Here is a 22,130-nt window from a genome sequence, read left to right on the forward strand (position 1 = left end):
CGTTTTGCAAGCACATGTTTCTCTGTCTGTGACTCTTCGCTGGCCAATCCAAAATGGCTTAAGTTTAAAGAATTGAGCCTAAGAAAGGTTGTGCCTTGGATTCTCAGACAGAAATCTTCTATGAAGATTTGCCATAGTGTCCGTTAAGGCTCTCTTACGGAATATCTGGCCCTTTTTCCGAATGTCTCCGGATTTCCCATTTATTACAGTGGAGACTTCATCTGACGAAGGAAGTGGCTAACAAGTTTGCGCATTAGTCTTCTCTGGCTGTTATTGGGTAATGTTCTCTGATGACCTATCTTTGTAGTTTTATTCTGGACCTCTCTACATTCAATGTTGACAATTACCTGCTTCCTCTTGGCCATCATCTCAAGTCTTTTCAGTCTTTTCTTTAGGTTGACCATCTCTTTGGTCCTCTCCAGCAAGTTCTCTTCTGTGTAGCGCAACTTTGACCTCAATTTTGATAGTGTTTTCTTTCTTCTGTTCCTCTTTTGGGGTGATTCCTTTGGGGTAGATGTCTTCATTGGTCCTGGTGTCTGTAGAGATGTCGCTCTTCTTTTAGGAGTTGAGTTGATGGCAGGGACATTTACCTGCTGAGGTGAGAATGGCTGTTCTGTTGGGGGAGGCTGTGTCTTCTTGAAGATTTTGAATAACTTCTTCATTTTGCTTCTTGAACATGTTGAAGTGTATCATCTTCCTGGCTTGCTGTTATGTCCAATACGGCTTTTAGCTGTTTCTTTCTTCTGTAATACCTTTTTGAGTTTTCCCACCACTGTTTTTTCTCCTTTTCCTGTTGCTTTTTTGTCAAATCTTGAGTTTTGATTTTACAATTTTGCTTTTGTTTTTGATATCTGGAAATGGAAAGGAAGCATGACATGAAATGAACATGTCTCAAAACATGGGAAAAATCTTACTGTTATGGACACGTCATCCAATAGTAGAGACTGAATGGCTTATTGACTGTGTGTGCGCATCCTATAGAAGGGACTGAATGGCTTACAGACTGTGTGTGCGTGCATCCTACAGTAGGGATTGAATGGCTTACAGACTGTGTGTGTGTGTGTGTGTGTTCACATCCTATAGTAGGGACTGAATGGCTTACAGACTGTGTGTGGACATCCTGTAGTATAAACTACATGTCTTACTGATTGTGTGTGTGTGGTGGATGTGTGCGCGCGCATGTGTAGACTTCCTAACACTGTTGGGTATTGACTTCCTTTAGACACTGTATGAGGGCATAGGCTTCCTATAGACTATATGTATGCTAATTACTCTTGCTGTAACCTCTCCAACCCCTAACCTCTCTCTCTCCTTCCTTCTGTACACTTCCAGCAGTTCTGGGTTGGTGTAAACCTTTTCTCTGAATTTTGTCAGCCTTCGCTAAAGCATTCTTTTTGTTACTTGCTGACTGTCTGCAATTAAACAGGACATAAAGCCAAATATCAACAGTTAGTAAATAATATTTAAATTAATAGTTCATTATATATATTTAAAAATATAGTCTGTATGATTAAATTCTCATTACCAAAACAGAAGTTATTTTATTTAACCTTTATTTAACTAGGCAAGTCAGTTAAGAACACATTTTTATTAACAATGACGGCCTACCAAAAGGCAAAAGGACCTCCTGCGGGGACAGGGACTGGGATTAAAAATAATGTTTTTAAATAACATATAAATATAGGACAAAACACACATCACGACAAGAGAGACAACACAACACTACATAAAGACAGACCTAAGACAACATAGCAAGGCAGCAACACATGACAACACAGCATGGTAGCAACACAACATGGTAGCAGCACAAAACATGGTACAAACATTATTGGGCACAGACAACAGCACAAAGGGCAAGAAGGTAGAGACAACAATACATCACGCAAAGCAGCCACAACTGTCAGTAAGAGTGTCCATGATAGAGTCTTTGAATGAAGAGATTGAGATAAAACAGTCCAGTTTGAGTGTTTGTTGCAGCTCGTTCCAGTCGCTAGCTGCAGCGAACTGAAAAGACAAGCGACCCAGGGATGTGTGTGCTTTGGGGACCTTTAACAGAATGTGACTGACAAACGGGTGTTGTATGTGGAGGATCAGGGCTGCAGTAGATATCTCAGATAGGGGGAGTGAGGCCTAAGAGGGTTTTATAAATAAGCATCAACCAGTGGGTCTTGCGACGGGTATACAGAGATGACCAGTTTACAGAGGAGTATAGAGTGCAGTGATGTGTCCTATAAGGAGCATTGGTGGCAAATCTGATGGCCGAATGGTTAAGAACATCTAGCCGCTCGAGAACACCCTTACCTGCCGATCTGTAAATCATGTCTCCGTAATCTAGCATTGGTAGGATGGTCATCTGAATCAAGGTTAGTTTGGCAGCTGGGGTGAAAGAGGAGTGATTACGATAGAGTCTAGATTTAAACCAAGTCTAGATTCAAAGCCTGCAGCTTTGATATGTGCTGAGAGAAGGACAGTGTACCGTCTAGACATACTCCCAAGTACTTGTATGAGGTGACTACCTCAAGCGGTAAACCCTCAGAGGTAGTAATCACACCTGTTGGGAGAGGGGCATTCTTCTTACAAAACCAAATTACCTTTGTTTTGGAGGTGTTCAGAATAAGGTTAAGGGCAGAGAAAGCTTGTTGGACACTAAGAAAGCTTTGTTGTAGAGCGTTTAACACTAAATCTGGGGAGGGGCCAGCTGAGTATAAGTCTGTATCATCTGCATATAAATGGATGAGAGCTTCCTACTGCATGAGCTATGTTGTTGATGTAAATTGAGAAGAGCGTGGGGCCTAGGATCGAGCCTTGGGGTACTCCTTTGGTAACAGGCAGTGAGTGAGACAGCAGATGTTCTGACTTTATACACTGCACTCTTTGAGAGAGGTAGTTAGCAAACCAGGCCAAAGACCCCTCAGAGACACCAATATTCCTTAGCCGGCCCACAAGAATGGAATGGTCTACCATATCAAAAGCGTTGGCCAATCAATAAAAATAGCAGCACAACATTGCTTAGAATCAAGGGCAATGGTGACATCATTGAGGACCTTTAAGGTTGCAGTGACACATCCATAACCAGAGCGGAAACCAGATTCCATACTAGAGTGAACACTATAGACATCAAGAAAGCCAATCAAGTTTTTTCAACACTTTTGATAAACAGGGCAAAATAGAAATTGCCCTATGACAGTTAGGATCAGATTGATCTTCCCCTTTAAATAAAAGGACAAATCGTGGCTGCCTTCCAAGCAACTGGAACCTCCCCAGAGAGTAGAGACAGGTTAAAAAGGTCAGAGATAGGCTTGGCGATGATAGGGGCAGCAACCTTAAAGAATGAAAGGGTCTAGAGCAGGCCTGGGAAAAGGCCGTCTTGGGGACCATATACGGCCTTCGACCTGATTCAATACGGCCCGCGGAATCATGCTCAGATTACACAAAGAATTTGCAATAGTAAAGTTTTGAAAAACGTATTGTTATTCAAATTAAGAGCCCAATGAATATTCGCTTTTGTGTAATGATTTAACTCCCACCGCTTGTGGGACATATATTTTGAAGTCACGTATAAATAACAACTTGCACGAGGACAGACAGTGACTGACAGGCAACTGACTGACAGGCAACTGCCTTAGAATTATGGATTCTCAATGAAAACCCATTGAAAAGAGAGTGACCTAAAAAAAAAGAATCCTGGATGGTTTGTCCTTGGGGTTTCGCCTGCCAAATAAGTTCTGTTATACTCACAGACATCATTCAAACAGTTTTAGAAGCCTTAGAGTGTTTCCTTCCAAATCTACCAATTATATGCATATCCTAGCTTCTGGACCTGAGTAGCAGGCAGTATACTTTGGGCACACTTTTCATCCGGACGTGAAAATAGCGCCCTCAAGCCATAAGAAGGTAAAGGTCTTATTCACGTCGGCTGCGGAGAGCGTGATCACACAGTCTTCCGGAACAGCTGGTGCTCTCATGCATTTTTCAGTGTTAATTGCCTCGAAGCGAGCATAGAAGTAGTTTAGCTCGTCTGGTAGGCTCGTGTCACTGGGCAGCTCTCGGCTGTGCTTCCCTTTGTAGTCTGTAATGGTTTACAAGCCCTACCACATCCGACGAGCGTCAGAGCCAGTGTAGTACGATTCGATCTTAGTCCTGTATTGACGCTTTGCCTGTTTGATGGTTCGTCGGAGGGCATAGCGGGATTTCTTATAAGCTTCCAGGTTAGAGTCCCGCTCCTTGAAAGCGGCAGCTCTAGCCTTTAGCTCAGTGCGGATGTTGCCTGTAATCCATGGTTTTTGGTATGTGCGTACGGTCACTGTGGGGACGACGTCATCGATGCACTTATTGACGAAGCCAATGACTGATGTGGTGTACTCCTCAATGCCGTCGGAGGAATCCCGGAACATATTCCGGTCTGTGCTAGCAAAAGAGTCCTGTAGCTTAGCATCTGCTTCACCTGACCACTTTTTTATTGATCGAGTCACTGGTGCTTCCTGTTTTAATTTTTGCTTGTAAGCAGGAATCAGGAGGATAGAAATATGGTCAGATTTGCCAAATGGAGGGTGAGGGAGAGCTTTGTATGCGTCTCTGTGTGTGGAGTAAAGGTGGTTCGGAGTTTTTTTCCCTCTGGTTGCACATTTAACATGGTAATAGAAATTTGGTAAGACGGATTTAAGTTTCCCTGCATTAAAGTCCCCGGCTAGTAGGAGCGCCGTCCCTGGGTGATCGTTTTCCTGTTTGCTTATGGCGGAATACAGCTCATTCAGTGCGGTCTTAGTGCCAGCATCAGTCTGTGGTGGTATGTAGACAGCTACGAAAAATACAGATGAAAACTCTCTAGGTAGATAGTGTGGTCTACAGTTTATCATGAGATGAGATCATGAGATAGCCTCCCTACACTGACTTCTGTTAAGGCAAGGGCTGATTTCAAGGTTTTACTGCTAACCTACAAAGCATTAGATGGGCTTGCTCCTACCTATCTTTCCGATTTGGTCCTGCCGTCCATACCTACACGTACGCTACGGTCACAAGACGCAGGCCTCCTAATTGTCCCTAGAATTTCTAAGCAAACAGCTGGAGGCAGGGCTTTCTCCTATAGAGCTCCATTTTTATGGAATAGTCTGCCTACCCATGTGAGAGACGCAGACTCGGTCTCAACCTTTAATTCTTTATTGAAGACTCATCTCTTCAGTAGGTCATATGATTGAGTTGCGTCTGGCCCAGGAGTGTGAAGGTGAACGGAAAGGCTCTGAAGCAACGAACCGCCCTTGCTATCTCTGCCTGGCCGGTTCCCCTCTCCACTGGGATTCTCTGCCTCTAACCCTATTACAGGGGCTGAGTCACTGGCTTACTGGTGCTCTTCCATGCCGTCCCTAGGAGGGGTGCGTCACGTGAGTGGGTTGAGTCACTCACGTGGGTGGGTTGGCACCCCCCCTTGGGTTGTGCCGTGGCGGAGATCTTTGTGGGCTATACTCGGCCTTGTCTCAGGATGGTAAGTTGGTGGTTGAAGATATCCCTCTAGTGATGTGGGGGCTGTGCTTTGGCAAAGTGGGTGGGGTTATATCCTGCCTGTTTGGCCCTGTCCGTGGGTGTCATCGGATGGGGCCACAGTGTCTCCTGACCCCTCTTGTCTCAGCCTCCAGTATTTATGCTGCAGTAGTTTATGTGTCGGGGGGCTAGGGTCAGTCTGTTATATCTGGAGTATTTCTCCTGTCTTATCCGATGTCCTGTGTGAATTTAAGTATGCTCTCTCTAAATCTCTCTTTCTTTCTTCATCTCTCTCTTAGGACCTGAGCCCAAGGACCATGCCTCAGGACTACCTGGCATGATGACTCCTTGCTGTCCCCAGTCCACCTGGCCGTGCTGCTGCTCCAGTTTCAACTGTTCTGCCTGCGGCTATGGAACCCTGACCTGTTCACCGGACATGCTACCTGTCCCAGACCTGCTGTTTTCAACTCTCTAGAGACAGCAGGAGCGGTAGAGATACTCTCAATGATCGGCTATGAAAAGCCAACTGACATTTACTCCTGAGGTGCTGACTTGTTGCACCCTCGACAACAACTGTGATTATTATTATTTGACCATGCTGGTCATTTATGAACATTTGAACATCTTGGCCATGTTCTGTTATAATCTCCACCCGGCACAGCCAGAAGAGGACTGGCCACCCCTCATAGCCTGGTTCCTCTCTAGGTTTCTTCCTAGGTTTTGGCCTTTCTAGGGAGTTTTTCCTAGCCACCGTGCTTCTACACCTGCATTGCTTGCTGTTTGGGGTTTTAGGCTGGGTTTGTGTACAGCACTTTGATATATCAACTGATGTAAGAAGGGCTATATAAATACATTTGATTTGATGGTTTTGCTCGCCTGAGGTAGAGTAAAACCTCAAGAATTGCAGTGATGCACGTGACACGGCGCAGTTGTTGATATTCTTACGAGGCATAACCCCAGACTTTGAAATAACAGAGGAGCTTGCTTTAGTGCAGTCAATGAAGAGCACAACCTCAGGGAAATATTTATTGGATGAGGTTAATAAGCTTGTGGAGTTTTGAAAAGTTATCCAGTGTGACCACTGATGGGTGCCCAAACTTGACAGGAAAACATGTTGGCCTTTTGAAAAGGATACAAGATCAGGTAGCTACGCTGAACCCAGATCAAAAAAAATATTTTCCTGCATTGCATTATTCATCAGGAGGTGCTCTGTAAATGTGTTCTGAAAATGAGCCATGTTGCAGATACAGTCACTAAAGTGGTAAACTTCATAAGAGCAAAATCTTTCTTCAATTTTCACGTAAAATGACATACCCAAATCTAACTGCCTGTAGCAAGGATATGCATATTCTTGGTACCATTTGAAAGGAAACACTTTGAAGTTTGTGGAAATGTGAAGGGAATGTAGGAGAATTTAACACATTAGATCTTGTAAAATAATATATATATATTTTTTTATACCGTCATCTATGAAATGCAAGAGAAAGGTCATAATGTATTGTCTCACTGTGAGATGGCCGAGTTTGGGTAAGGTGCTTAAAAGGGTGTGGGACCTGAATTCGGAGATTGCTGAGTTTTTGCAAATGAAAGGAAAATATGTGGATTTCCCTCAACTGCAAGATAAAGAATGGTTGGCTGATTTTGCCTTCACCGTGGGCATCATGGCCCTCATGAATTAACTGAATTCCAGACTACAAGGGAAGGACCTTTTTGCACATCAGATGTATAGCCTTGTCAAAGACTTTAAGGGAAAATGACTCCTCCTGACCCAACAAGTAGAAGCCAACAATCTCACCCACCTTCCGACACTAATAGTCTGTTCCCTATCAGATGACCAGTGGGGGAAGTATACATCGCTACTGCGTGCTTTGAACGGTGAGTTTTCTTGTTGTTTTGTGGCTCAGTTGGTAGAGCATGGTGTTTGCAACGCCAGGGTTGTGGGTTCGATTCCCACGGGGGACCAGTACGGAGAACAAAATGTATGAAATGTATGCATTCACTACTGTAAGTCGCTCTGGATAAGAGCGTCTGCTAAATGACTAAAATGTAAATGTAAAATGATTTCAAAGTTTTGAAAAATGACATGTTGGTGTCCTTTCCTTTCACCTTCAATGTGGATAACGCTCTCACTGACCTGCCACTTGAGCTTATCGATCTTCAGTCTGATGCAGTGATTGGAGAACTATTCAAAAGAATGTCACTGACGAGGTTCTATGCATCTCTCAATGAACAAAACTTTCCAAAGATTGGGAGTCATGCTCAGAAGATGTTTGTACTGTTTGGGTCAACCTATGTATGTGAACAGACATTTTCAGTGATGAAATATAACAAGTCAAGGCACAGATACTCTCTTACTGACTCTCATTTCTCAGCAATCCTGCACATAGCGACGTCAAAAACTATACCTGACTTCACTGCTCTAGTCAATGCCCATCAGAGACTTCACTCCTTACACTGATTGAGTAGTTTAAATGTAATGTTGAGCTCTCTCTTTCTTGTGTTTTGTGCATACCCATTAACAAGAGTTCTGTCCGTGGTGCTGAATGCACAGTGTACTTTTCCCTCTGTGTAGTTCATTATATGCTTAATAATGAAAATACCTACCAAAAGGAGAACATGGATGTGGTTGATTTTTGTGCATGTTAAGAAGTAAAATATGTAGCATATCTGGACGTGATTTACAGTAGATATATCTGTCAACACAGTCATACACATGATGTATAATCCTGTAATATGATTCTGGCCTGCGATGGCAAAAATATATATATATTCTAACTAAGGTAGGTTTTCTGTGGGTCTCAGCTCATGTTGGGGTAGGGAGAAATGAGGCAGCGGATAAGGTAGCTCTGAAAAGGGAGGAGGTAGATGTGGTGGTCCCGTTAGAGGGGATGGAATGTAGGAGCATCATAGCAGAGGGGTAAACCCAGGAGGAAGATCAGTAAGTATCTGGGGAGTGAAAGGAGGGATGGGGTGCTGTTGACAAGGCTGAGGTTGGATCATTATGGATTGGGAAGTGGGTTATTGTTAGTGGGGAAACACCCAGATGGGAAGTATGAGGAATGTGGGAAGGTAGAGACTGTAAAGCATGTCCTGTTATACTGCAAGCAGTATGCTGAGGGTAGCAGGATATCTTTCTGTGAGCTAGCCGAGTTGGGTGTAACCTCATTTTCGCTTGTAACTACACTACATGACTAAAAGTATGTGGACGCCTGCTCGTCGAACATCTCATTCCAAAATCATGGGCATTATATAGTTTTGGTCCCCCCTATAACAGCCTCCTCTCTTCTGGGAAGACTTTCCACTAGATGTTGGAACATTGTTGCGGGGACTTGCTTCCATTCAGCCACAAGAGCATTAGTCAGGTTGGGCACTGATGTTGGGCGATTAGGCCTGGCTTGCAGTCGACGTTCCAATTCATCCCAAAGGTGTTTTGATGGGGTTGAGGTCAGGGCTCAGTGCAAGCCAGTCAAGTTCTTCCATACCAATCTCGACAAACCATTTCTGTATAGACCTCGCTTTATGCACAGGGGGCACTGTCATGCTAAAACTGTTGCAACAAAGTTGGAAGCTCTGAATCGTCTATGTCATTCTATGCTGTAACGTTGAGATTTCCCTTCACCGAAACTAAGGGGCCTATCCTGAACCATGAAAAACAGCCCCAGACCATTATTCCTCTTCGACCAAACTTTACAGTTGTCACTACACATTGGGGCAGGTAGCGTTCTCCTGGCATCCACCAAACCCAGATTTGTCCGTCAGACTGCAAGATGGTGAAGTGTGATTCATCACTCCAGCTACGCGCTTCAGCACTCGGCGGTCCCGTTCTGTGAGCTTTGTGTGGCCTACCACTTCGCGGCTGAGCCGCTGTCGCTCCTAGATGTTTCCACTTCACAATAAAAGCACTTACAGTTGACTTGGGCAGCTCTAGTAGGGTAGAAATTTGACGAACTGACTTGTTGGAAAGGTGGAATCCCAGGACGGTGCCACATTGAAAGTTAGAGTTCTTCAGTAAGGGCATTCTACTGCCAATTTTTGTCTATGGAGATTGCATGGCAGTGTCCACATACTTTTGTATATATAGTGTATATTGGATTATCTAGTCCACCGGGCCTGCACCAATGGGTGTGAGGCTATTGGATATTTAACTGTGTGTTTCACAATCTGACCAGAGAATGGCAACAATACGCAATACAGCGTGTAGTCTGACGGAAACGGACAAGAAGAAGAAGTAAACGGAAGAGAACCATGACGAAAAACAACTTCCACGTTAGCGTTTTTATTTAGACGTTTTAACGTCCTGGAACTCAACATATGATTAATTTAAATGCACATCATCATCCCATGTTGTGTTTATTTCGAGTTGGAAACAGGATTTGTTTGATAGCTAACTAGCTTGCTGCTAAAGTTAGCCAACAATGGCTAACTGTATGATTTTTCACACTCAAATAGCCTCCATCATGGAGGTTCTAGCGAATGCAGCCGTGGCAGAGATCTGTAAACTCGTAGACGACGACTATGCAGTGTTTCGTTTGGAAATAACTCAAAGCCAGAAAGAAAACAGGGCATTGCGGAGAAAACTACTGGAAACGAAGGTGGCACGGGAGCGCGCAGAAAGGACAGCGCGAGAGCGCGTCCTCGCCAGTCCCAGTAGTGTCAAGATCCTCGACCGATACAGAGGAATGGCAAGAGGTACATTTAGACGAAGGACGAGGATGCACGGCCTTTCGCCGTTCATAGCGTAACGTTAGTGCCTGTCAACCCGTTCATCAATGCACATATGTTCAGATGTGTTACCCAGAATTAGGTCTGTATATAGCGCTTTTAATTACAAGTAGAATCGCACAGTCCCTTTAAAAACAATTCAACAAACAAATGTCGGGATCTGGCTGTTCTTGGGCGATGGTGTTCCACAGCTTTGATTATAGGACCAAGTGAAAACAGGTTTTTCATATATTTTGCAAATGTATAAAAATAAAACAGATACCTTATTTATTCAGACCCTTTGCTATGAGACTCGACATTGAGCTGAGGTGTTTCCTGTTTCCAATGGTCATCCTTGAGATGTTTCCACAATTTGATTGGAGCCTACCTGTGGTAAATTCAATTGATTTGACATGATTTGGAAAGGCACACACTTGTATATAAGGTACCACTTGACAGTGCATGTCACAGCAAAAACCAAGCCATGAGGTCGAAGGAATTGTCCGTAGAGCCCCAAGACAGGATTGTGTCGAGACACAGATCTGAGGAAGGGTGCCCAAAAGAATTCTGCAGCGTTGAAGGTCCCAGGAACACAGTGGCCTCCATCATTCTTAAATGGAAGAAGTTTGGAACCACCAAGACTCTTCCTAGAGCTCACCACACGGCCAAACGGAGCAATCAGGGGAGAAAGGCCTTGGTCAGGGAGGTGACCAAGAACCCAATAATCACTCTGACAAAGCTCCAAAGTTCCTCTGTGGAGATGGGAGAACCTCCCAGAAGGACAACCATCTCTGCAGCACTCCATCAATCAGGCCTTTATGGTAGAGTGGCCAGATGGGAGCCACTCCTCAGTAAAAGGCACATGACAGCCTGCTTGGCGTTTTCCAAAAGGCACCTAAAGTCTCTCAGATCATGAGAAACAAGATTCTCTGGTCTGATGAAACCAAGATTGAACTCTTTGGCCTGAATGCCAAGCGTCACTTCTCGAGGAAACCTGGCACGCTCCCTACGGTGAAGCATGGCGGTGGCAGCATTATGCAGTGGGGATGTTTTTCAGCGGCAGGGACTGGGAGACTCGTCAGGATCGAGGGAAAGATGAACGGAGTAAAGTACAGAGAGATCCTTGATGAAAACCTGCTCCAGAGCGTTCAGGACCTCAGACTGTGACGAAGGTCCTGTTGGAAGGTGAACAACGATCCTAAACACTCAGCCAAGACAACGCAGGAGTTGCTTCGGGACAAGTCTCTGAATGTCCTTGAGTGGCCCAGCCAGAGCCCGGACTTAAACCTGATCTAACAACTCTGGAGAGACCTGAAAATAGCTGTGCAGAGATGCTCCCCATCCAACCTGACAGATCTTTAGGATCTGCGGAGAAGAATGGGAGAAACTCCCCAAATACAGGTGTGCCAAGGTTGTAGCGTCATACCCAAGAAGACTCGGGGCTCTAATCACTGCCAAAGGTGCTTCAAAGTACTGAGTAAAGGGTGTGAATACTTATGTTGTAATATTTCAGTTATTTTTTTTTAATATATTTGCAAAAACTTCCCTAAAAATGTTTTGCTTTGTCATTATGGGGTTTTGTGTGTAGATTGATGAGGGGAAAAAACTATTTTATCAATTTTAGAATGTCTGTAAAGTAACAATGTGGAAAAAGTCAAGGGGTCTGAATACTTTCTGAATTTACTGTACTGTAGGTAGTACAGCCAGGCTGGGCAGAGAGGCAGAGACATTGACAGACAGGCCACGGAACTCTTCATCTGGCACCTCGTCTTCAATTGTCACAGCTCCTCCTCCTCCTACTCAATAGGTAGGCTGGATCATCCTACACTGAAATGTAGCACCCACCTGGGTGATGGTTCGGTGACTGTAAATGCGCCAGTAAGACCACCACACCCCCTACAAAGGGAGCCTCTGCATCCCCTCACACGGCTAGGAATGGGGGCAGGGGGCCAAAAAGCGATGCTGTTGATCTGGTGTTGCGGCATCATTCAAATCATATCAATGAGCTAGCTAGCCAAGACAAATACAAACTGACTTGCCATAATCAGTTCTGCAATTCCGTGGGTTACCACCAGATATTTCAGTTAATTTATCAACACATTATCAAAACCAAAAGTTGATTAAAAAAATGCAATAAAAAAACACTTAAACAATACAATATTTACAGAGATCTCTGCCTAGAATGGTCTCAGTTGGAAGGGTTACCTACAGTGCCTTCAAAAAGTATTCAAACCCTTTGACTTATTCCACAATTTGTTGTGTTAAAGGGCGGATTCAAAATTGATTTTAATAACTTTTTTCTCAACCATCTACACACAATACCCAGTAATGATAAAGTGAAAATATGTTCTTTGAAATGTTTTGCTAATTTATTGATAATGAAATACAGACATTTCTAATTTACATAAGTATTCACACCTCTGAGTCACCTTTGGTCGCGATTACAGCTGTGGGTCTTTCTAGGTACACTACCGTTCAAAAGTTTGGGGTCACTTAGAAATGTCCTTGTTTTTGAAAGAAAAACACATTTTTTGTCCATTAAAATAACATCAAATTGATCAGAAATACAATGTAGGCATTGTTAATGTTGTAAATGACTATTGTAGCTGGAAACTACTGATTTTTAATCGAATATCTACATAGGTGTACAAGGCCCATTATCAGCAACCATCACTCCTGTGTTCCAATGGCACGTTGTGTTAGCTAATCCAAGTTTATCATTTAAAAAGGCTAATTTATCATTAGAAAACCCTTTAGTTATTATGTTAGCACAGCTGACAACTGTTGTTCTAAAACTGGCCTTCTTTAGACTAGTTGAGTATCTGGAGCATCAGCATTTGTGGGTTTGATTACAGGCTCAAAATGTCCAGAAACAAAGAATTTTATTCTGAAACTCGTCAGTCTATTCTTGTTCTGAGAAATGAAGGCTATTCCATGCGAAAAATTGCCAAGAAACTGAAGATCTTGTAAAACGCGGTGTACTACACCCTTCACAGAACAGCGCAAACTGGCTCTAACCAGAATAGAAAGAGGACTGGGAGGCCCCGGTGCACAACTGAGCAAGAGAGATATTCAATGTCTGCTTTTTAAATGTTTTACCTATATACCAATAGGTGCTCTTAGCGAGGCATTGGAATACCTCTCTGGTCTTTGTGGTTGAATCTGTGTTTGAAATTCACTGCTCGACTTATGGACCTTACAGATAATTTTATGGGTACAAAGATGAGGTAGTCATTCAAAAATCATGTTAAATACTATTATTGCACACAAAGTGAGTCATTTCAACTCATTGTGACTTGTTAAGCAAATCTTTACTCCAGAACTTATTTAGGCTTGCCATAAGAGGGGTTGAATACATTGACTCAAGACATTTCAGCTTTTAATTTTAATTTATTTGTAAAAAAAAAAAAAAAAAAAATAACATAATTCCAATTTAACATTATGATACACTATGTGTAGGCCAGTGACCCAAAAAAATGTATTTTATAAATTTTAAATACAGGCTGTAACACAATGTGAAAAAAGACCATGGGTGTGAACGCTTGCTTATCAGGCCGTGAAAATACTGCCCCCATCCCTAACAGGTTAAGGCGCTTGTAGGTTACCCCATTGACTCACAGCAAAAACCTGACCCTTTTCAAACACAATTTTCTTGTCTGCAGTTTTAGTAAATTACAAAACTACATTAAAGAAAAGTGCATTTAATTTTTTTTTTTTTTTACATTGCCTGCTTCAGAGTGTTCTCACTATGTAATGTTGTAGGGCTTCCATCATGCCCCTTTTCATGACGGCGCTTGCAGCTACGTCAGTGGAGTGAGCGCTAGCTAGTTACCGACCGGAACATTAAGCTAGCCAAGACCAACAACACAAGAAAATGTACTATACAGCTACAAGTCGTGAGTGGAGTTACAAATGGACTATACTAAACAAGTTAAATGTCTTACATGTGATTAAATGTTTTCCACACAAATAGCTACCACGTGTAACCCTACTTGAGCACCGGGTCCCCACATTTCCCACGCCGAATAGCCTGAAGCCACAGGGTTCTTTTCGCAGGCTCTATTTTCCTACGTGGCGATCCGTAAGTCAGGATTTTTTTAACCTGTTTACATGTGTATTGAACAACACAGAAGCTTTTCGGCATGTTTTGTTATTTCTGTATAACAAAAAAATCGACTACGAAGTTTTCTCTTTTACAATAAAGGTGAATGGGAAAGAATGTTTGTTTTCTCAAATTTGTGGGCGTGGTCGAGGGGAATTCCTTAATACGTGAATATCGACTTTGAGTATACCTCACAGCGCCATGGCAATTACGGAGCAGTATTCGTATGCAGTAACTCCCCCGATTAGATTACTTACTTAACTAGCTAGCTATCTTGTAGCCTGGTTGCTGTCTCTGTTCATCTACTTAATTCCACTCCTTGGGCTCCATAGATGTGACAAGGAGTGTAATGTTAGCTAAAACAACTGGTACGCAGACTAACTCTCTTGCACAAAGAAACAATATCATATTCTAACCAGATTCTTGATTTACTGCATTTTCTGTTATTTACTAAATGAAAACAATATGATACATGGAACATAATACAGAAATCAATAAATAGTATAGCAAGAAGTTATGAGAATCCTTGCTAATTGTTGCTAATTGTAGACAGTGTCAATAGTGTACAATATACCGTTGACAGTGCTTGACTTAAATAGGTACCAGTACTCATTTTGGGTGCAGGTACTGTTTTATATATATATGTATGTATGTGTGTGTGTGTGTGTGTGTGTGCAGGATTTCCACAATACTTTTGAGCTAATATTCTATAAGAGGAACAGGAGTTCAAGCAGTAGAAAATTTGATGTGCCGGTTCTCAGCTCCGGTCAAGCACTGATGTTGAGCATTGACAGTAGTTAACCTAACCACCGCTTTTCCCCCAATCACTCTCTCAGGTGAAGGACATCTCACTGGAGGCTACAGGACCTTTGTGAAGCCAGTGGGACACAATGAATGGAGAGATGACCAACCAATCACTGTTGATGAGGGGAGTAGAACCTCATCCCAGCACGTTATTGTAACAGAGGTTAGTATAATAGTGTTGCATAAAAAATGTGTTACTTTGTAAATTAAATGTGGCCCGTTTATTTCAGAACGCTCTCCTCAGCTATTCACTTGCTTACATGTACAGTATATCCTCATTTATCTGCCATAGGTGAGCTTTGTGAGACTTCACATTGTTATCCAATTCAACTAATGTACCGGTAATAACCTCTCTTCTTGTGTCAGTCTGCAGAGACTGCTGGTCCTGGTGTCAAGCTAGAGAGGTCTGAAGGAGAGGAGGACCCACGGCACAGCAGAGACATCCAGACTGGAACGGCTGACGCGCCTTCTGTAGCCAGAGAGGACCCCACCACCGCCCAAGCACAGCCAAGGAACCGTCGCAGCATCACGGAGGTCAGTGGAATGCGGAACACCGTCCTCAAGTCAGAGACAGACACCAAGACTTTAACTGTAACACACAGTCTCTTACAAACAGGATCTGACCACAGATCAGACCCAAAGAGACTGGGGCCGGGGAGACTGGGCTGTCTTCCTGCTCCCGGCTCAGAGTACTTACCAGTATTTCACCAGAGCCAGAGAACGGTTAATTCCCGTGGGGATGGTGATGGTAATGCTTTAGACACTGGCGGTGATGATTCATCTTGTTCTTACGCTACAGAGATGGACCCTGGCAACATATCCTTGGGTTTAGAGACACAAACTGATCTATCTAGAGGGGACTGGAACCAGTACAGTAGTAGTGTATACTCTGAAGGGTGCCTAGATAAGAAAGGGGAGGGTCTGGTCGTAGATGAAGTGACTGTGAAAGTGGAGGGCGATGTTCCTCCCACATGGAATGCAAATAGTCACGTAGGAGACGGAAACTCACAGGGCAGAGATGTCTTAGATTACAGGGAAAGCTTAGAGACAAATCTAAATGTCACGACCCACTCCCCTTTACACACATTCAGGGATTGTGACCCAGTGTCCACATTGATGGGGCCTTCCGATTTACACAGCCGTGTCCTTTTCGATCAGGTATTGAACTCAAACGACAGGGCTAGAGCCCAGGCTCAGGGAGGGGGAGCCACATCAGGCAATATTAAAGAGAAACGGTTCCTCTGCATGTTCTGTAAGAAAGGCTTCAGCTGCCTCCAAAAGGTGGAGGTCCACCAGAGGATCCACACAGGGGTGAAACCCTTCAGCTGTACCCAGTGTCACATGCGCTTTGCCCAGGCTGGCACTCTGAAGAGGCACCAGAGGGTTCACACAGGTGTGAAACCCTTCAGCTGTACCCAGTGTCACATGCGCTTTGCCCAAGCTGGTGACCTGAAGAGACACCAGAGGGTCCACACGGGTGAGAAACCCTACAGCTGCCCCCAGTGTGAGAAGAGATTCACCCGCCAGCACCAGCTGAAGATGCACATGAAGGTCCACACAGGAGAGAGGCCATTTGCCTGTACGCACTGCGGGAAGAGATTCTCAGAGAGGAGCTACCTCAGGATACACCAGCAGAAAAAACATTCCACTCAATAGCTTCAGATGTTTAGATGTATTAAATATAAAGATTCATTTTCATTGTTGTCAGCAGAAAAAGACTCACATGCATTTGGAATAATGAGAGTAACAGATTTCAGTGTTTAATATTTCTGGGTAGAATATTGCATCCAGACATTATATATAAAAGCAAGTAAAGCATATATAAGGCATGTTTGTGCATAAAAAGTTTGTTACATATTGTGTTTGTACTGTGCAGGCCAGGGTTGGGCAACTTTGATGGGGATGGGGGCCACAAAATATCAGAACTCAGTCAGAGCTGGCCCTAGCCTTTTGGGGGCCCTAAGCTACATTTAGCAAGTAAAGCATTTTAGCGGCCCCCTTCTTGACAGCAAAGAGAACATTTTTTAGTTTTAGAGTTCATTTCCTGCAATTCTACACATTTTGCAATGGGGTTGAAGAGAAAATGTTTCAATTTTCTCTACGGGGTTAATCCACAGACAAAAGGGGCGCTGCCAGTTGCCCATCCCTGGTGTAGGCTATATGTGGCGCGCTCTGTTTTAACCAGTCGGAAGTCGCAATGACAAATTTGCATATGAATTGTGTTTTTGTCAAAATGTAAATTTTGCTATTTGGGGGTTTCATCTGGTTTTAACAAAACAATGTCTTTGCTTTCATCATCTGTATGTATTATTGCCAAATTCAGTATAAATATAGTTTTAAACTTATAAACGTAGGATGAAACGTAGCACTTTCCCATCTGTTTGGTGGTTGCTAGCTTGTAACACACCAGGCTTTCGCGGCACTAGATAATCTGCACTATCAAATGCCTCCTCTATTCCGAAATCATGAATGAATTACAAACTAGCAAGCTATATGTTTTGAATCAAGCAACAATAGGCTATTAAATCGGATGATTTTCCTGTTTTCCCAATCAAACCTACTGTATTGTATCATCCTCGGAAAAGCAAAGTGTACCTCAGGCTACACTCTCTTGCACTTCAAAACCCATCATACATAGTTACACTGTCACTACTGCCTACACTTTAGCTAGCTAGCTTAGCTTTCTACTGCGTTGATGGATTCCCGGGAGAGTGAAATCGCTAGATTAAAAAAAAAAAAATAGTAATGTTGTGCTGGGAGCTGGTTCATACGATCAGTGGCATTAACGTATTGCCGACTACTTTTTGACCCTACGCTACAGAGCAACGTCATAAGCGACTCTGACAAGCTCACTGAAGTCGAGGGCGAGTACCTTGAGGAGGCAACCCATTAATGGTGGATCCGTCAATTACGGTGCTTCAGTCGGTTGAGGGTAAATATGTCAGTGGTGCTGGGCAAGAAATTGAAAAGGCTTGCGAGTTCAATAAAGGGAATCCGTGATATTTGTTTAATTTTTATTTTTTTTTACCCCCGAGGAGATGGTCAAGAGACGTGACCAGATGAATTAGCTAACTCAACAATGGTAAGTTCTTGCCATTCAACTATTAGTCAAGTTTATATGACTGAGTGTAATGTGTGCGTGTTTTCTGTGTCTGCCTGTCAGTGTGACGAGGCACACGTAGACTGACTAGCTAACTGTTAGTGTATTAAATCCAACTGTGAGTGAGTGAGTGTGTGGCTTGGAAGGGAGAGTGTGAAGTGGGGGATGTGTAGCCCATGCAACCTAAATATCTAGATAGTATCGTATGGGACCTGTGTGTGGTGTGGGCGAGAATGTGTAACCCATAAAACATTTGCAGTAACTTATGGGACCTGTGTGTGGTGTTTATTTGTCCTAAAGACAGGTTACATAAATGCATGAAATGGCCATCTATAAAGTTATGACATTACTTTATATCAAACCTGACCCATTTACACTACTAGTAAAAGTGTGTGTGTGATTCACGCATGCATTTCAAGCTGTGCAAGTTGCATAGTGTGTTTTATTGAACGTGTTTATATTACTTTAACATGTATTGGCTAGAATAGATGACGATGACTGAATGTTAAAGAATTATATATTGTTATTGTCTTATTTTTCAGATGGAAAAACATCTAGTGCTCATTGGCGAGATCTCTGGTTCCATGAACTTCTGCAGGGAAATGGTCACCTCGAACAGGAACTAACAAAAAGGAAACATCAGAGGACATATTTCTTTGATAGCCAGCTAATCTGCAGAGAAACCTTCCGACACGTAAGTTTTCATTAGAGTAATACAACTTAATGTTTTCTGTTCTCATTGGGGCTGCAACAATATTAAGTTCATGAGGTATTTAAGAAAAAAAGTGGTAAGCTGTACCATGAATAGAAATAAAACAGCGGAGAATACATTGTGCCTTTCAGCACATATTAAAAGGCATGTTTAATAACGATTTATTTTCTGATTTCAGAATTTCTACAAAAAGCTGACTGCAGTGATAAAGTTCTACAAGGAACATGGCGAGGCTCAAAGGAAGAAGAGGTTTGGTGGTCGTCTCGCCAGAACAGGTGCTGTCCTACGAGGACACTCAGCGAATCGTCCACTATGTCAACAACGTCGCCGATGTCCATGCGATGCCGCTCCCAGGACAGATCTCTGGATTTAAGAGGGCAGACATCCTGGTGCTTCTGACATTTGAGACCAAGTCCTGTGTGTGTTGCTAGTACAAAAATGTTAGTGTTTTCCTAAATCTTGATACTTATATTTGTACCAAACGTTTATCAGCTCAAGCCAGCGGCAAAGACTAACCAAAGCCCACATGAACCGGATCCAAAGAGACTGTCAGACCTTACTCTCTGGTGACGCGTGTATGTTGTCAGATTTTCTTTAACGTTTCTCATTTTAGTTGTTGCTTAGAGACCAGAGCTTACTCGGACCATTTTTAGCTCATTCTGTTGCTTGTATACTACATGAACAAAAGTTTGTGGACACCTGCTTGTCGAACATCTCATTCCAAAACCACGGGCATTAATATGGAGTTGGTCCCCCCCCCTTTTGCTGCTATAACAGCCTCCACTCTTCCGGGAAGGCTTTCCACTAGATCAGTGGTCGCCAACCGGTCGATCTTCAAGGCATTCCTAGTCGATCACCATATATTTCTGTAGAAAAGCCAATGAACGATAAAGGCTTTGCACTCCTTTTTTTAAAATCGTGTTGAGCTGTTGCCGGTAGGTGCACTTGATTCAAAAGTCCTGCGCACCGGGTAAGCAAAGTGTTCCCGCGAGACAAACTCCGCCTACCCAGCTGACCGGCAAATCTGTGACTAAATCGGGTGCACCTACTGCGCTGCTCAATCGGATAGGGTCATGGCTACAGAGCTTCCATGACCCTGGCCACAGCCAAGTTTAATAGGCTACTAGCCTACGTAAGATTTAATAACTTTTAAAACCATGACCACAGAGAGACTGTCAACGAATACAGCAAAGAGCTGCTGTTTTCGAGAGTGAGTTCATGTTTAAGTTTATATTCAGTACTGGCACTGTTTTTATTCAACACTATTACAAAACGTGCTTCTCCGTACTTCCGCTCGGGCTGCAGCTGCAATGAATGAGAAGCCAAGTATCGATAGCCCTGCATTTTATTATTATTAGCAGCTCGTTGTGTCGATTTTAGTATTAAGGAATATTTAACTTTCTCTGGTCATAGGAACAACATGAATTTGTGCATGTGGCAGATGCGGTGCAACTCGAGTTTCGCCATCAGGTGGAAGACGGTGTCCCCTCTGGTCATCAGTCTCACCGGAGGAAAGGACGGAGAGAGCAGGGACCGTGAGAGGCGGTTGGGAAAAATACTTTTGAATGGTCATCCAACTCGGAATTCCAAGTCGAAAACTCAGGCATCTTTCTAGAGCTCCCGACTTTGACCTGAAGATCACTGATGTCTGATTTGACCTCGTTGACCATCAGCTGCAGGTACCATCAGTCCAATAAAATAAAAAATAAACGAATTATTTCAATTCATGCTCCACAGTGCCTCACAAGTGCTAAACCAACTGATCTATTTTGAAATATAATATGGTCTGATTAACAATATTGACAGGCCAATCATATAGACAAAATGCTGTGATAATGTATTAGGCCTACTGCCCAAACCTCATTCCTACAATACTGTTTGTGTGAGGTTAATGTAAAAAAAAAAAAAGCCTGAGCAGTAGATCTCAGCTTGCTTTTTGACTGCGAAAGTGATCTTGACTCAAAGATTGGTGACCACTACACTAGATGTTGTAACATTGCTGCGGGGACTTGCTTCCATTCAGCCACGAGCATTAGTGAGGTCAGGCACCGATGTTAAACGATTAGGCCTGGCTCGCAGTTGGCGTTTTAATTCAGACCAAAGGTGTTTTGATGGGGTTGAGGTCAGGGCTCAGTGCAAGCCAGTCAAGTTCTTCCACACCAATCTCAAAAAAACATTTCTGTATGGACCTCGCTTTGTGCACGTGGGACATTGTCATGCTGAAACAGGAAAGGGTCTTTCCCAAACTGTTGCCACAAAGTTGGAAGCACAGAATCGTCTAGAATGTCATTGTATGCTGCAGCGTTAAGATATCCCTTCACTGGAACTAAGGGGCCTAGCCCGAACCATGAAATACAGCCCCAGACCATTATTCCTCCTCCACCAAACTTTACAGTTGGCACTATGCATTGGGGCAGGTAGCATTCTCCTGGCGTCCACCAAACCCAGATGCGTCCGTCGGACTGCCAGATGGTTAAGTGTTTCCATTGCTCCAGAGTCCAATGGCGCTGCGCTTTACACCACTCCAGCCGACGCTTGGTGATCTTAGGCTTGTGTGCGGCTGCTCGGCCATGGAAACCCATTTCATGAAGCTCCCAACAAACAATTCTTGTGCTGATGTTGCTTCCAGAGGCAGTTTGGAACTCAATAGTGAGTTCTGCAACTAAGGACAGACGATTTGAGGTTCTCGTTCTTTGAGCTTGTGTGGCCTACCACTTTGCGGGTGAGCTGCTGCTGTTGCTGCTGCTAGACGTTTCCACTTCACAATAACAGCACTTACAGTTGACCGGGGCAGCTATTTCAGTTGACTGGGGCAGCTCTAGCAGGGCAGAAATTGTATAAACTGACATGTTAGAAGTGTGGCATCCTATGACTGTGCCGTATTGAAAGTCACTGAGCTCTTCAGTAAGGCCATTCTACTGCCAATGTTTGTCTATGGAGATTGCATGGCTGTGTGCTCTTTTATACACCCGTCAGTAACAGGTGTGGCTGAAATAGCCAAATCCATTCATTTGAAGGGGGTGTCCACATACTTTTGTATATGAAGTTTGTTTACAATTGTGTGCACATATACATGTGCACGTGTGTCCATATACGTGCACGTGTGTGCGCAACAACAATGTAGACAGACACTATCTGTATAGTTGGAGCAAGATGCAATTTAAATCTGTGTGTGTGAGCATAAGAGAAAAATAACATGGGCACTCATGTCAATGGATTTTATGTGTTGTATTAAG

The 22,130-nt window shown here is 43.4% G+C and overlaps 1 protein-coding gene across 2 annotated transcripts; it reads left to right on the plus strand.

Moving 5' to 3' along the window:
- Positions 1-9,660: 9,660 nt before the first annotated feature.
- On the plus strand, positions 9,661-20,617 carry LOC106602423 (oocyte zinc finger protein XlCOF22). 2 transcript variants are annotated; one of them, XM_014195047.2, is made up of 5 exons: positions 9,661-10,164; positions 15,115-15,245; positions 15,449-18,164; positions 18,725-18,876; positions 19,073-20,617. In XM_014195047.2, exons 1-3 carry the CDS (start codon positions 9,891-9,893, stop codon positions 16,736-16,738), a joined length of 1,695 nt encoding a protein of 564 aa, XP_014050522.2. In that variant the 5' UTR covers positions 9,661-9,890; the 3' UTR covers positions 16,739-18,164; positions 18,725-18,876; positions 19,073-20,617. The 2 variants fall into 2 exon arrangements, with proteins under 2 accessions (XP_014050522.2, XP_014050526.2); XM_014195051.2 differs by lacking the exon at positions 9,661-10,164 and adding an exon at positions 11,478-11,577.
- Positions 20,618-22,130: the final 1,513 nt, after the last annotated feature.

The sequence above is a fragment of the Salmo salar genome, chromosome ssa04 (genome assembly GCF_905237065.1).
Source record: "Salmo salar chromosome ssa04, Ssal_v3.1, whole genome shotgun sequence".
Classification (NCBI taxonomy): Eukaryota; Metazoa; Chordata; class Actinopteri; order Salmoniformes; family Salmonidae; genus Salmo; species Salmo salar.